Source organism: Mesoplodon densirostris, chromosome 14 (assembly GCF_025265405.1).
Source record: "Mesoplodon densirostris isolate mMesDen1 chromosome 14, mMesDen1 primary haplotype, whole genome shotgun sequence".
Taxonomy (NCBI): Eukaryota; Metazoa; Chordata; class Mammalia; order Artiodactyla; family Ziphiidae; genus Mesoplodon; species Mesoplodon densirostris.
In genome coordinates, this window is record NC_082674.1 from 29,186,701 (window position 1) to 29,201,721 (window position 15,021).

The 15,021-nt window shown below is 47.3% G+C and overlaps 1 protein-coding gene across 3 annotated transcripts in view; it reads left to right on the forward strand.

Moving 5' to 3' along the window:
- The first annotated feature begins 1,430 nt into the window (after window positions 1–1,430).
- CRIM1 (cysteine rich transmembrane BMP regulator 1) overlaps window positions 1,431–15,021 on the forward strand; it is a 206,668-nt gene continuing 193,077 nt past the window's right edge. For 2 of the 3 annotated variants that reach the window (XM_060117582.1, XM_060117583.1), the window contains exon 1: window positions 1,447–1,859. In XM_060117582.1, the coding sequence (XP_059973565.1) occupies window positions 1,529–1,859 (331 nt within the window). In that variant the 5' untranslated portion in view covers window positions 1,447–1,528. Of the gene's footprint in view, window positions 1,860–15,021 lie in introns of all 3 variants that reach the window. The other variant, XM_060117584.1, reaches the window with a different exon arrangement.

A 15,021-nucleotide genomic window follows, 5' to 3' on the forward strand; every position in this document is an offset into this window, starting at 1 on the left:
AAATTAAAACCCACCACTTTTGTCCATGAGCCTGGGGAAAAAAAGAGCAATGTCAGATGACATTAATGATGCATGAGATATGCAGGTCTAGTCATGTCAAGACTTGTAGTAATCCAGTATTCGGCCTTACTCAAGGGAGAAAAATTCACGTCCACTTTCCATTCGCCCCCTCCCTTAACGTAGCACCTCGGCACAGACTGCAGAGCGACAAAACATGCAGGATGTGGACAGTTAAAACGCAATTCAAGCTACAGCGGCCCCCAACAGTTCTCCCAACCCCACCCCCCGGAATATTTACCTAGACCATTTAAAGTACTTAATTAATTCACCAGCAGCTTCGCTGGAGGCGTCTCGAGCTTCCCGAGACTCCATTACATAATATCTTTTACAAAGTCTATTCCCAGCTCGAGTGGAAGATGGATTCTCATCCAGTTTTGTGGAGGTTCCATGCATTTGCTTCCCTTTCCCGGGGTTCGATCTGGCGGGTGCCCCAGCCAAGGGCTGCAGCAATCCCCTCGGCCCCGAGCTCCGGGTTCCCCAACACTCTCCGAACTCAAAGCCGGCCCCAGAGGTGCAGCCGTCTCGCCCTCGGGGCTCCCAGGCCAGCCACGGTGGCCCCGGGGCTGGCGGGCGCTCGGGACGCCGCGACTCTCGCAGCTTGCCGGGTGCGCCCGGAGCCGTAGCGCGCCGGCGATGCCCGAGCCGCAGAGGCGCGCGAAGAGTCGGCCGCAGGGCCGGCTCTGTGCGCCGGGCTCCAGCAGGCGCAAAAGGAGGAGGGGGAGGCCTGGAAGAGGAGGCGTGCGAGGGAGGAAGGGCCCGGCCGCCGGGGAGGGAGGGCGGAGGAGGGGGGAGGGGGCCGGCCGGACCGGGCGGGGTGGGGGGGCAGCCAATGAGCGGCGCGCGGCGCGGAGTGGGGGGGGGGCGCGGGTTGGGGGATGAGGTAGGATGGGGGAGGGCGCAGCCGGAGCGGCCGAGGCTCGAGCCATAAACAAGCGCCCGGAGGAGCGGCGCAGGAGTGAGGCGAGCCGGGCGCGCGGAGCGGACGCCGCGGACCTTCTGCTGCGCCACCGCGCCCACTCGGCAGCTCGGGAGGCGGGGACCGGCCCGGAGGCTGCGCCGCCACCGCCACCGCCGCGGGGCCGACCGACGCGGAGGAGGAGAGGGAGGAGGCGCCGCCAGCCGGGGCTGGAGCCGAGCGCAGCCGCCGCCGCCGCCAGAAGTTTGGGTTGAACCGGAGCTGCCGGGAGGAAACTTTTTTTCTATTTTCCCCCTCCCTCCCGGGAGGAGGAGGAGGAGGGGAAGCCACCGCTGGCGCCAACGCTAGTGGGCTCGGGGTCGGCGCGGCCCGCACGGGGGGCGGGGGCCTCGCCCCGCGAGGGGAGGCGCGCCCCGGGGGCCCCGAGGGGGGCGGCGAGGACCGCGGGCTGCGGGTGCGGCGGCGGCGGCGGCGCGTGTGCCCCGCGCAGGGGAGGGCGCCCGCCCCGCTCCCGGCCCGGCTGCGAGGAGGAGGCGGCGGCGGCGCAGGAGGATGTACTTGGTGGCGGGGGGCAGGGGGCTGGCCGGCTGCGGGCACCTCCTGGTCTCGCTGCTGGGGCTGTTGCTGCTGCTGGCGCGCTCCGGCACCCGGGCGCTGGTCTGCCTGCCCTGCGACGAGTCCAAGTGCGAAGAGCCCAGGAGCTGCCCCGGTAGCATCGTTCAGGGCGTCTGCGGCTGCTGCTACATGTGCGCCCGCCAGAGGAACGAGAGCTGCGGCGGCGCCTACGGGCTCCACGGAGCCTGCGACCGGGGGCTGCGCTGTGTCATCCGCCCCCCGCTCAATGGCGACTCCATCACCGAGTACGAAGTGGGCGTCTGCGAAGGTATGGTCGCCAGCCCCTGGCCCCCTCCCACCTGGCCCGCGCCGCCCCCTCGGCGCTGGTTGCGCCGAGCAAAGTTTGCCCGAGACTTTCCCGAGGAGAGAGGGCTCCTCGGGAGGAGGGGCGCCCGCCACCCCCGGGAGAAAGCCCCGTGTCCCTTGGTTCCCGCTCGCTGCTCCCCCTGACGCTTGGTCAGTCGCGGGCGAGGTTGGATTTCGTGGGTGGGGGCCGGCGAGTGGGGGATCGCCCTTGGCCGCGCACAGACGCGCACACGTGTGGCCCATCCGGCTGGGGCTGGGTGGGGCGGCCCGGCCGTGCGCCCGGAGGTGAGGATGCCGCGGGGAGGGGGCACTGCGGAGGCTGTCGCGAACCCCTCGGGGAGTCCAGCCCCTGCCGCCCTCCCCGCACTAGCGCAGTGTGGAACCGAGTGCTGCACCGCGTCCGTGAAAGTCCATCTTCTGCTGGCGGAGGAGACGTGTCTCCAGCTCACACTCCCTGTGTGACTCTTTTATTATTTTTTTCCTTGCGCTTTTCCTTTACCCCCTTCCTCCTCCTGCGCATATAAATCAATTTCAGCTCCGCAATATGTCAGCCCAGGGGAAGTTACCTACGGTGGTTACTCATTTGTTTGCCTGTTGAAAACGGTCAAAGGCTTTCTCTCCTGAATGAAGGGGCGGGGGCGGGGGGCTGGCACCTAGGAGTGAAAAGTTGTTTCTATTAGTGGCAGCTTTTTAAGGTCAGATATCAGCGTGTTTCCAATCGTGTTGCCGGTTCCTTCTTTTTTGTGTTCTGCTGGTTGCTGCACTTAAGTATTGTGCACCATGGTGTCTGACGGAGGGAGAAAGATTAGATTAGTGGAGCCTCCCTCCTTGGGAGAGCCACTGTTGATGGGTGTCGGCCTTAAGCCCTGCCCGCCGGCCTCGGCCTCGGGGTGCCTGGTGAGGTTTGGGGTCTAGAGAGACGCAGTGAGTACTTTTTATTTGGCTAATACCAAATTAAAAGGGCTCAGCACCAGTTAAAAGTGGGATCCCTGCTTGGGCTGACGTTGGGGCGAGATGCTGTTCTGGGGCATCCTGGTGTATGAGCAGAGCGCAGCAGCCTTACTTCTGGAGGAGGCGCCCGCTGCCCCGTCCCTTCCTTAGTACTCACAGCCTGCACGCGGGAGACCAGGGAGGGGTTTGTTCTGAAGCATCCTTATGTGTGTATGTGTGTTTATTGTGCTGGGTTACTGAGAAAGGAGGTAGCAGCCTTAAGGATAAAATGGGTCTGTTAAAAGGCTTCCATTCTGTGGTTTTCTTTACACACACGCATGTTCATTGATAACTGCAGTTTTTAAAGTTTGGACAGTTCTGGAAAGTCAGGAAGGCCTTTCTGGTTTGGAGGCTAGTGGGCAGTAATGAGTGAAGGGAACCCTTGGAGGGAAGTGCACCACTGCACCCTTAGGACATTAGGTTAGAAGAGTTTGTTTGCCTCAAGTACAAAAGCCTCTCACCTGGTGTTAAGTCCCATAACGTTTTTATTTCTCACAAAAAGAAAAACGGCCAGGAGATTAACTTCTGATACTGTTTTATGTGTTTGACTTTGGGAATTCTGAATGAGTTGGACGCAAAGATGCATCTTTGAACCCTGCCACTTGGACTGTGTAATTTACTTAAGTCAGCCTCCCATAAATCTAAAAAGAACAAGCAACCTGAAACAAGGTTAAACGTGGTAGAAACTGCTCTGAGAAGGACTTGGGAAGGCTCTAAAGACTCTAACCCTTGTTTTGTTTCTTCATGATAGATTTCTGGTGAAGGAAATGTGGAGCTCAGGGAACATTCACGGTAATCAAGTGTTTTGGCACCAACATTCTGGTATCATAGTATAGAGTTATTTTGGCAGTTTGTTGGTGAGCGTTTCATTCCTCTGAAGTGATGCGATCCTTCATAGCTTCGTTTCTTCTGGTAACACCCCACGCACTTGGTATTAGCCTTGAAAATGCTTGGAAGTATTTATTACCGTGATGATATCTCATTTAGTGTTCTCTAGCAACACTTTCCATCTAGCCAGACTGTTTTCAGCGACCAAAATTGTGTGCTCAGGGCATTTTTAATTTTATTTTGTTTTTTAGAACTCTAAAAGCAGCAGTCAAGTTGCACTCTAAATCCATGAACCCAAAGAAGGACAGTGTTACCTAGCATGATATAATGGTTGGATTTAGACAGCTATTTCAATAGGGTGTCTAAAATTCCAAGAATTTTCACTTTACTACAAGATTTATGGAAAACAGGATAAGTCAGTGGCCTTTTTTCTTCCTTCTTTTTAAGAATTAGAGGAGTCATTCCATGGCAGTAATAATCTAGAAGGTGCTGACTTTCTCTTTTGTTTTTCTGTTAATTGGCAAGAAATTTCTCAGTGGCCAGTGTTTCCCTCAGTTTCCATTTTTATTCGGAAATTCACACATAACTAACGGAAATAGGAATTGATACATTTTATTCATGTCGAAGTCTCTTTTGCTGCAATTTTTGCACTAAAATGACCCCTACTGGTTGTATCTGTTAATGAAAACTCTTGAAAACTTCTTATTTAACAGACTACACAGAGAAAACATATTGCATGGTATAGAAATGTTACCGTGACTAATCTACCTGCTTTCGATGATATAATTTAAATACAAATTACATTGCTGTATTTACCAACTTGCAGTAATTTTTATTTGTATCATTCCCCATACTGGCTTTGTGAGGGGAAAAAAACCCCCAACAAACTCATGTTTTTAACTGCAGTTCACAAAGTGAGTTAGGTAAATTGGGGCAGAAATGAACCCCTTCCAAATTGTGGCTCCCTGCCGTAGGTTTTTAAGGAACACTGGCCCATAGTAGGCTCTCAGTGAATGTGCATTGAATACATGGAAGAACAGTCGTCTCCATAGAAAGAACACTGAAGAAAAAACATTTTCTGAAAGTTAAATGACGTGAAGGGTGAATCATGTGACACATACACTTGGACTTCTTTTCAGCATCATTTAGACCATTACTAAGTAAATCCTGACTTACTTATTCCTTAAAAAAATTACTTTTGGCTACATGCATTTTTAAAGTTGAGCAGGGAGCCAGATACCTACGTTCTTCTCTGCTCTGTCTGTAAAGTGCTTTCTGGCCCCTGAGAAGGTACAGATCCCTTTCCCATTTCCACTGATTTGGGTGAGTCTTCCTGTTGCCCTTTGCAACTTCCTAAGTGGCCTGCTCCTTGGTTAGGCGGCCTGCCTCTAGGTAAATCGCCTAGAAGCCAGACAAATAAGTTTGGATTCTGAACTCCTGAGGGCCAAGACTGGGTGGGAGATCTCTTTGGGAGATCAAAGACAGAGTTTTGAAAAACTACTGAAGTGGGATTTTTCTAGGAAGAATGTTTTGATTGGCCAGTGAGGATTATATTTGGAGATGAGGGGTGAGGACCATTTGTCCTCCTCTGTGGAATAGTCCAGTATGCTTCTGTAAGGGGTGGGGTGGGGCTGGGAGAGCATGACCAGCCTTCTCTAAGTAATGAAAAGGCAGCAATGGCTTGAGTTTGACAGTTTGTGAGAACAGAGTGATTTGGAACCTGGTGGACACTATGGAGTGCCTCTGCTCTGAGAACTTTGTATTAGAGCCAGGTGATCGCTATCACAGATAAGCACCAATTTTTTTTTTTTCTCCCAGTGATTATTTACTCAGTGGCTTCATGTTTATGGAACTGAACTTGCCGTGTTTTCAGTACTGCCATCTAAGAACTGTCTCTTTCAAAACAGTCCTCCTTTGAGTTCCCCCACGTTTTTTTTTTTTGCGGTACGCGAGCCTCTCACTGCCGTGGCCTCTCCCGTTGCGGAGCACAGGCTCCAGACGCGCAGGCTCAGCGGCCATGGCTCACGGGCCCAGCCGCTCCACGGCATGTGGGATCCTCCCGGACCGGGGCACGAACCCGCGTCCCCTGCATCGGCAGGCGGACTCTCAACCTCTGCGCCACCAGGGAAGCCCTCCCCCAGGTATTTTAACTTTTCTTCCCATCCACTTCTCATGGGGCAGTGAGTAGAACCAAGGATGTGGGCTGGGTACATAGAGCAAAGAATGTAATGTTGTTTCCTGAAACTGTTGGCGTTAGAAGGTTATGGTTTCTTTTCAGTCACTGGAGATGATGGCTCCTTGGAAGAAGGTTTGTGGAGGATCTGAGGTGAGCAAGGCCCAGAGAGCAGGCTCTAGGAGGCCAGGGAATGCACCAAACCATCTGGTTGTGCTCCGGCCACAGATCTCCTCTCATCCCTCTGTAACGTAGGACTTAGAGTTAAGAGTCCATGGATTTTAATTTTTACTAATTATATAGAAGAGGGGACGGGAAAAGTTAATACTCCTGTACTGGCGTTGGAAAAATTTTAAAAACCAGGGCTCCTTGTTTTTGAGGAAGGTGTTCCAGTTTCCATCTCAAAAGTCTTTAGGTAGAGTGAACTCTTAGATGCCAGGGACAGAAACAAGCAGAGGGTCTATAAAATCATGTTGATACGGCATGGGAAGAGGAACCAGTGTAAGTAAACAAGGAAATAATTAGTTCTTCCCCAAAGTAAATAGTGACGAAACATGGAGAGACTATTCACCACACTTACACAAATGACAGGACTTCGTGACCTTCACTTTGACTGTCGAGCTTACAGAGCCCTCACTGTCGTTGAGGAGTCCAGTCACATAAAACACTTGGCAAAGGACAGATGAATCGCATAGCACCAGAAGGGCAAAAATAGCAGGTCTGGAGATTTTGCTGCCATTAACACGTATTTAAAAGTGACCAGGAAAATCTATAAGCAGTATGTTGGCAGTGCAGTGGTGAACATACAGGTTGATTTATTGTAATAAATAATATTTATTATTAATAATTTATGAAGAAAACTGTCTGAATAATCCTTAGACTTTACATTACAACTGGCATTACAACCAGTTGTAGGAGGTATTAGTGATATGGTGCAGGTTTCTGTGTTTGGTGTGGCTTGCTTAAAATGCAATGATCTGGATGAACAAGGGAACATTTTGGGGAGGCAAGGGACAGGAATTTTGAAGTTGGGGGGAAATAGATAAAACAGATGACCCTAAAAAGATCATGGAGTGGGAGGACTAAAGAATGACAAATGGGAGAAGGGAAAAATATTGAATTCATCTTAGGGCAACTATGTCATCCTTTGAAGAATAATCCAAAACACATTCCAGACATTAATTGTGAAATTCCTGAAAAATGTGGGTGTGTTTAACGTCTTTCAGGCTGTGGCACTAACATGAGAGATGGCAGTGCCGCTTTAGTGTGTAAATACCACTGGGTAGGAGACGGTAGATGACTGGAAGGTAAATATATTTGGTGAAGCAGGGTTCCTGTAACACCGTGTTCCGCAAGGCACAGGCAGTGGGAGGGCTTTGGAGACACCCCCCAGTAAAGCTCAATTAATTATTTGAGGAAGAAACAGTGGACTAGCCAAGCATGCATGAATAACAAACTGAAAGCCTTCCTTCTCAGAGGTCAATTCTCCAGAGCTGAATTTTTAAAACTCTCACTTCTCTCTGCATAAAAATCACTCACTCATTCATTGATCTACTCTGTGCAAGGCCTTCTGCTGGGGTGGGGGTGGGGTGCTGGGAAGCCTGGGGACCTCTCAGACCTGTGCCCTACTCTAGATACTTTTTTTTAAAAATAAACTTATTTATTTTATGTATTTATTTTTGGCTGCGTTGGGTCTTCGTTGCTGCGCGCGGGCTCTCTAGTTGCGGCGAGCGGGGGCTACTCTTCGTTGTGGTGCACAGGCTTCTCATTGCGGTGGCTTCTCTCGTTGCAGAGCACGGGCTCTAGGCGTGCAGGCTTTGGTAGTTGCAGCACGCGGGCTCAGTAGTTGTGGCACAAGGGCTTAGTTGCTCTGCGGCATGTGGGATCTTCCTGGACCAGGGCTCGAACCCGGGTGCCCTGCATTGGCAGGCGGACTCTTAACCATTGCGCCACCAGGGAAGCCCTCCAGGTACTCTTTTAATTAAGATAAAGAATGAGGCAAGACCTTCAAAAGTCTACTTAAGTTCAAGCCAAGTAGAACTGATTTCTCAGGTCTGTATATGATTAGTTGGTGAGGTATGTGGGTAAAATTTGTTCTAGGAATCACAGGATCTGAGATGATCTTTTCAGGCTCTGGTGGCAAAGCTGAAAAGGAGAATTCAAATTCCAACTAGGTTCAAAATTCGGAGTCAGAGCTCCCTTTTGGTGGGGGAAGGGATCCTACCCATACTCAGAGCATTTGCGATACATATCAGGTGTTTCCCAACGTCTAAGAATGAGGCTGCATTCTTAACACTCTACCAGCTGTGGTTCAAAATGGCAAGGTTCCGTTTGGGAGTGATTTTCTCTTTGTGCTAGCTTGTTCCACTAGGCAGATGAGTGTGGGCAGTGAACTGAGAGGTGTCCGTTTATCAGCATCTCCTGATTTCATCCACTCTCTGCTACTTGTCCTGGCCAGTTAGCCTAATCAAATCATGGAAAACCTCTGTGTTTGGGCAAGACCTCGTCGGTCTTGCAAACGGGACAGAGGAATGGTTGAATATACTTAAAGTTAAGAAGGCCCTTGAGGTAAATGCTGGTAATGTTCACTTTGGGCCCACATGAAAAGAAATCAAAAGAGATTCCTTTTTCTTCTGCAGTTACTAAGTGAACAGGGTTCAATTCCTTATCTCCCTCTCCCAACCCCAATTAATTCTCTGTGAGAAATACTTATACCTCGATCCAAGAATGTAATTGTTAGAAACTTGGCTTCTGGGGGCAAATCTGCACTCTGCTTCCATGCATCTAAGTTTTCTCATCTGTTTAGTGGGGTTAATAATAGGGTTGCTATAAGGACTCAGTGAAGGAATCCCTGTGAAGACTTAGAAGAATGACTAGCACGTGGTAAGCAGCAAAGCTACTGACCAGAATAAGTAAAATAACCTGATGTGGGCTCGTTGTCTTGTTCAGTTTAATCCTCATCTACCTCAGTAATTGATCGCGAGGAGTCTGGGCTCTTAGAAAGAAAGTGAATTATTACTGAGTTCAGGTCCCCCCCTACCCCAACCCTGTAAATGCATTGAGTTAAAAAACGTATTTAAAGCCCTCTGAAGCTGTTTGCTACCTTTCCTCCTGATGCCCATTTGTTACACTTGGTCTAAATAATTTCTACAAAATTTGTATATTTGGGGTAAAAATAAAGAGGGAGGAATCTGAAATTTTTTGTATTAAGTTGTAAGAATTGTAAATTTAACCATTTATCTGTGGACTAATATTTCATTTGGGGAAGGAGGAGCACCTAAACTCACACTTATCAGCAATGTGCATTTTCCTTCACATTTTATTCTGGAAGATTTTGTTCCTAGCCCCTGAAGTGTCCATACTGCTGGTCAGCGCAGGATTTGGCCTGGCCGGAGCTAAGGAAACAGCCTGTATTGCTGCAGCTGACCTGTCCTGGCAGTAGGTACAAGCTAGGCAGAAGCAGAGGTCAGGAGTTGAACCAGGCCATTCCTCCGTTCTCTTTCTAGCCCTACCTGTTTCCCTGCCGTCCTCCTTCCATGAATATTTGCTGAGCAGCTGCCGTGGCTCTGGTCTTTGTGCTGAACTCTAGTGACAGCACGTAAACTTCTCTCAGCCTGAGCTTCCCAGCTGTTAATAGTAATAGGTACCATCTATGTTTTCTCTGAGGATTAAATGAGACAAACCTGTGCTTTTGAAATGTTAATGTGCACACAGATCACCTGGGGGATCTCATTCAACATACGGGTTCTGATGCAGTAGGTCCAGATGGGGCCTGAGATTCTGCATTTCTAATAAACTCCCACGTGATGCCGATGCTTCTGATCCCAGGACCACACTGGAAGTAGCAAACAGCTAGTGCCTGTAAAGCATGTAGCATGCGTAGGGCGTATAATAAGAACTGATAACGTTACCTGCTAGTCTAGTAATTAGTTTTCAACCAAAATAAATAGGATAGGGGCCCTGCTTTCACAGAGGCTGTGGTCTGAAGGTAGATAGTAACAACTGGGACAATCCATTGTAGCCCAAGACAGTTCCTTGCAGCTGGTAAGCCCTGAGATAGGAAGTGCTGAGCATCTTGGGGGCAAAAGAGGGGCCCGGACTCAGGCAGTGACTACCAGGAAGGATTTGGGGGGAGCAGCAACAAAGCCAGGCCTGGAGGTCTCTTGTCTTCCCTCCTGCTTCTCACTCATCTGTGCAGGATGTTGTAGGAAAAAGAAAATAGGTCTTGGGGCCTGACAAACCTGTGTTGTTTTGCTGTTGTTGTTTTTAAATATTTATTTATTTATTTGGCTGCACTGGGTCTTAGTTGTGGCACGTGGGCTCTTTGTTGCAGCACGCAGGATCTTTCGTTGCAGCCTGCGGGATCTACCTTGCAGCGCGTGGACTTTTCTCTAGTTGTGGTGCGTGGGCTCCAGAGTGCACGAGCGCAGTAGTTGTGGCACGCAGTAAGCGCTTAGTTGCCCCGTGGCATGTGGGATCTTAGTTCCCCGACCAGGGATCGAACCTCATCCCTTGCACTGGAAGACGGATTCTTAACCACTGGACCACCAGGGAAGTCCCCACACAAACCTGTGTTTAAATCAACTGTGTTCAACTGTGAACAACCAGCTTGCTTAATTCATTTGGGCTTCAGTTTCCTCATCTGTGAAAATGGAATACTAATAGCTTTTATCAAGTAATTACAGTTAGGGTTGGAGAGAATTATTACCTATATTAAATATATATATGATTACATGTATGTGTGTTGTGTATCTGTGTATATACATGTATATACACACAAAAATACATGTAATGGCCAGTATAGTACCTGGTACCAAATAGATTTTTTAAAACGTAGCTAATATTCTAATTTCCATTCTATTTTTTGTCCTTTCTCATTTTTTTCTTTGTTAGCTTTCTCTCTGTATAAGTTTTAAAAAAAATCTTTGTGCATTGACCACACTTAACTAAATCTCTTCGACAGGGGACTCTAAGAACTACGGTCTCCGGTGTTGTCAGAGAGAAAGGGACTGTGAAGCATTAAGAATGAGGGGCGTGAGTCCAGGGTCTCTGGGCCAAAAAAAAACCGTCATTGGTTTGATCCAGTATGACTGTAATTCTCAGTCCCTTTAGTCCTTCAGGAGAAGATGGACATCTGCTCTCTTTTGCAGTTTGAATCCTTACTTCCAGAGATCTATTTCGAATAAATATGTTTTTTAAAGGTGACCTATCTTCATATGTATGGCATATGGTTTCATGAAAGTGCATTAAATTTCATTTTATTGTTAGAAGTTTTGTGTGGGTTTCCAGACATGGCTGCAGTCATCAGAGACCTCACAGAGCATCGCCAAGGCAAGGCAAGTTGGGATCCTGAGGTTCCAGAAGGAAGCAGCAGCCAGCCTGCCAGCTCAGAGACCAGGGCAGGCATGGGAATGAGCAGGAGATGGTGCGCAGCCCAGAGTGCATCTGCGTTGCTTTTCTTGATCTAGTGTGTCCCATCCATCTTTCATGTGGACTAATACTGCAGCTTTACTGTGGATTTGCATTGTGGTTTCTCTGGAGAGTCTGTGTGCTGCAGTGGAAGGCTAGAAAAGAACGCCTAGAATGAAAACACCTGACGTTCTTGTCTCTCTGGTTCCTAGTATAGGTGTGGTCCCACTTCCAGGAAGACGGAACTGTGACTTTTCCTTCATACCTGGTACTAAGTATCATGTTCTTCCAGTAAATATGGGCTGAGAACTCATAAGGCAAATGCTTTATATTGGCTGTTATGGAATAAAGAGAAAGAAACATAATGATGATATAGTCCTTGGAATCAGTAGTTTACAACTCTTTATTTTCTTCTTGACAACCAAACCTTATTATCACACAGTAGAAATTGAATTTTTTTAAACAGAAACTCTCTAGTACCTGTCATTGTAGCCCTTCATCAAGAGTGTTGATATTCAAACATGTAACCTACAAGATGAGATAAACTTCCAAATTTCAGAGTTTTGTTTAAGTATATTTGTCACATCCAAAAAGAACACCTTCATTTTGAAATATCCTGGGAACACTTGTTTTATGAACATTTAAGAAAGAAAATTAAGTCTTCATTGTATTTTAAGGTGTTGTCGTTTTACATTTCAAGTTCCTCAGAAGAGAATCTGAAGAGTCTGTTCTTTGGAAATTTTAGCTAAGTCCTTAGCAACCAGCCACTCTGGCTATGGCAAGGTTTTTTTTTTTTTTAAAAAAAAGGTATAGGCTGTAACTAGAAACTGTGCCTATCTTGTTTAGCATTTCAAAACAAAAACCATAAACAAACATCTCAGATTCAAAACAGAAAGGAATTTCTGGCAGGGCACAATGAAACCTGAGCCTGCAAAGTCCTGGTCTACAAGAGGTAACTTATTTAGCATATTATCCAAAGGCCACAAGCAAAACAGTTCACAACTGTGATTAAACAAAAGGCATCTCAATATTGGAGACTTGTGTTAACTCTTTTTTTAAGACTCCAAAAGACCTGCCACAAATAAGGTAAAACCGTCTTGAGAAAGTGTGGCCTGAACTGGACTCTCAGTATTAAGAATTAGTTGGACTACTTCAGACCCATAAGGTGTGAGGAATCGTGCATACAGGATGTGTGGGCTTGGTCCCCTCAGAGTGTGTGTTTATAATTGTGCAGAGGCAGGGCATTCCATCATCTTGTCAAATGCAGATCTTGAAAACCTTCCCTCACTTTCGAGTTGGGAGCTTTGCCTGTTTAAAGGCAAGGGCATTTACATTCTGAGGGAGGAAAAGGGGATAGATTTTAGACAGTTTTATCTCTGAAAGCCAAAGTCTTTGAAGGATTTTTAAATGTTTTGAGAAAGATTGGGTATGCTGTGTGTTGTCCAGAAATACTGAGTTCTTAGGTTTCAGACAAATTTTAGGAAAATTTATTACCATGTCTACGACATTAAAATGAAAGGCCAAATAAATTTCCCTGTTTTCATCAAAAGAATGAATGGATTTGTATAGATCCTCACTTGTTGCAGGAAGGATTTAGGGCTGCTCAGAAAAGTAAACTTTGCAAAATTCATGTACATGAGAGTAAGATGATTAAGGAGAAAAAAATAGCCGTGGTTTCCGGATCTTCCTTCATCCCCTAATAGCCCGGTTACTGAAATAAAACCTCCTCGGCTTCCCTTGACTTGACTTTGCCTTAATTTGTCAAAAGAGAATTAAATAGTTACCTACCTAAAGGCAGGGGAACTGAACCAGATGATATCGTAAGGCCCTTCTAGTCATAAGATCAATGTTTTTATGACCTAGAAGTGCTGGGCAAGAGTCAAATATTACCTTGTGTTTGCAAGCCAGAGGAGAAAAACGTGGTAGTGTCTACATGACTCTTTGCCAAGTACCCTAGACGGAAGGGCTTGGAGGAAAAGATCAAGAGTTCTCCCGCAGTTATGTTTATTGTGAGGCAATGGAGACAGCAAAACACAGTTATCGGGAAGTTAGTAACATCTTTCGAATGCCAGCGATCTTTAAGCCTTATTAACTGTGGCCTAGTCTGGATTCAAGGTAGAGTTTTTTGCCTCTCTTCCATGTCTTTGCTGACCTGCTGCCTTCACTCTTTCTCCATTTTCTCATTTACTTCATTAGTTATTATGACTGAGGGAGGGAGGTGACAGATACTACAAAGGGAGAAGCTTGAGCAAAGACAGGCCAAAACTTGCCCAAATTCACATGCTTATTTCTGCCTCTAACACTAAGAGAGAGTTGAGTAATTGCTGTTCTTCCTAATACTGCAGGCAGCAGCCAAATTCTCAGCATTCTTTTACCTTTGCTGCTGTTTTCACTTGCCAGGGAGTTTCCTTAAGGAGCAGCTGAATTTAAAGAAACATAACAGTGATCGTGCATGAAAGGAGGGGCCCTGGCCACATGGACACTTGGGTGCCTTATGTTGGGAGGATGAAACAGATGAGGCTCTGCAGAGGGACCTGCTGCTACCACAGCTCCCTTCCCTCTGTATCCCTGAGCCACGGGACCAGAAAGCTCTCTGCATGTGTGCAGAATGGCAGATCTTCAATAAAGATGTTTCAGGTTCAAGCCAACCATGAAGCTTGGAAAGTTGTCTCTTGGGGTCTAGAAACTTCACCCTTCCTATGCATGTTGTCCAGTGGCAGGGTGTTGTGCTGTTAGGTGGTGTGGACCTATGGTTCTGAAACTTGATGTAATAGGTATGATTCTAAAGAATGCGATGCTCAGCCCAGCCCAGCCCATGGTGTGCACCAGCAATCAACTTGCTGTGCCTTGTGGATATTACATTTTTGCCAAGAGCAGCCTTCCAGAATGAGGTGCTAGTTAATTCCAGTCGGGCATTTATTCGTTAATAAGTCTGCTGAACACTGAATACTCCATTTGGGAGTATGTGACAGGAGAAAACTCAGCAGCTAATTATTATGTAGATCTCTTCCATGATTCTCAGTTTCAATTACCTAAGCCACCAATCCCTAGCAATGTGAACTTATTTAATTTTTAGTTTTCTATGACATTTTGCTTTTTGCTCCCAAAGATTTTTTTTGCTCTAATCTGTAGAACTTCTTTAAGTTTATTAATAACTGGGTAGACATTTTATATTGTTAAATGGAAAACACTTCTAGTGGAGTACTATGGCTTGCTCTGTCTTTCCTTCTTTTTTCTTTTTTAAAGGTAATATTAAAAGTTAAATCCTGTTCCAGGTCGTCTCCTCTCCCAGGGTAGATTTCTGGATAGCTAGTGGTGGTGGCGTCTGAAATAGCCATTGAGTGGTGCGGGGTATTCATTTACTAATGGGACCTTTTGCCTAAAGAGCTTCTGCTTTACTCCTCTTTGCTGTAACAATAGGTCTTTACTTGGTTTTCTTCCTGCTTGGTTGGTGCATATTAGCTTAAGAACTTTTAAATTGTGGGGACAGGAAGAAAACTCTGAATGCCTGGGGCCCATCAATTCTCTCTGGGAAGCAGCCGGAGGGTTCAGTGTGCATTTGCTGCCGTGAGAGTGTTCTAGAAGGTCCATTTTGTATCTCCCCTGCCCAGGTCTTTGTGCCGTGGTTTGGCCCTCCTCCTTTCCTGGTGAATCCCTGCCACTACCCAGTGCGGCTGGATCTCACGTGCCCTGAAAGCCATTGGAAAGGCATGCATTCCAGCAT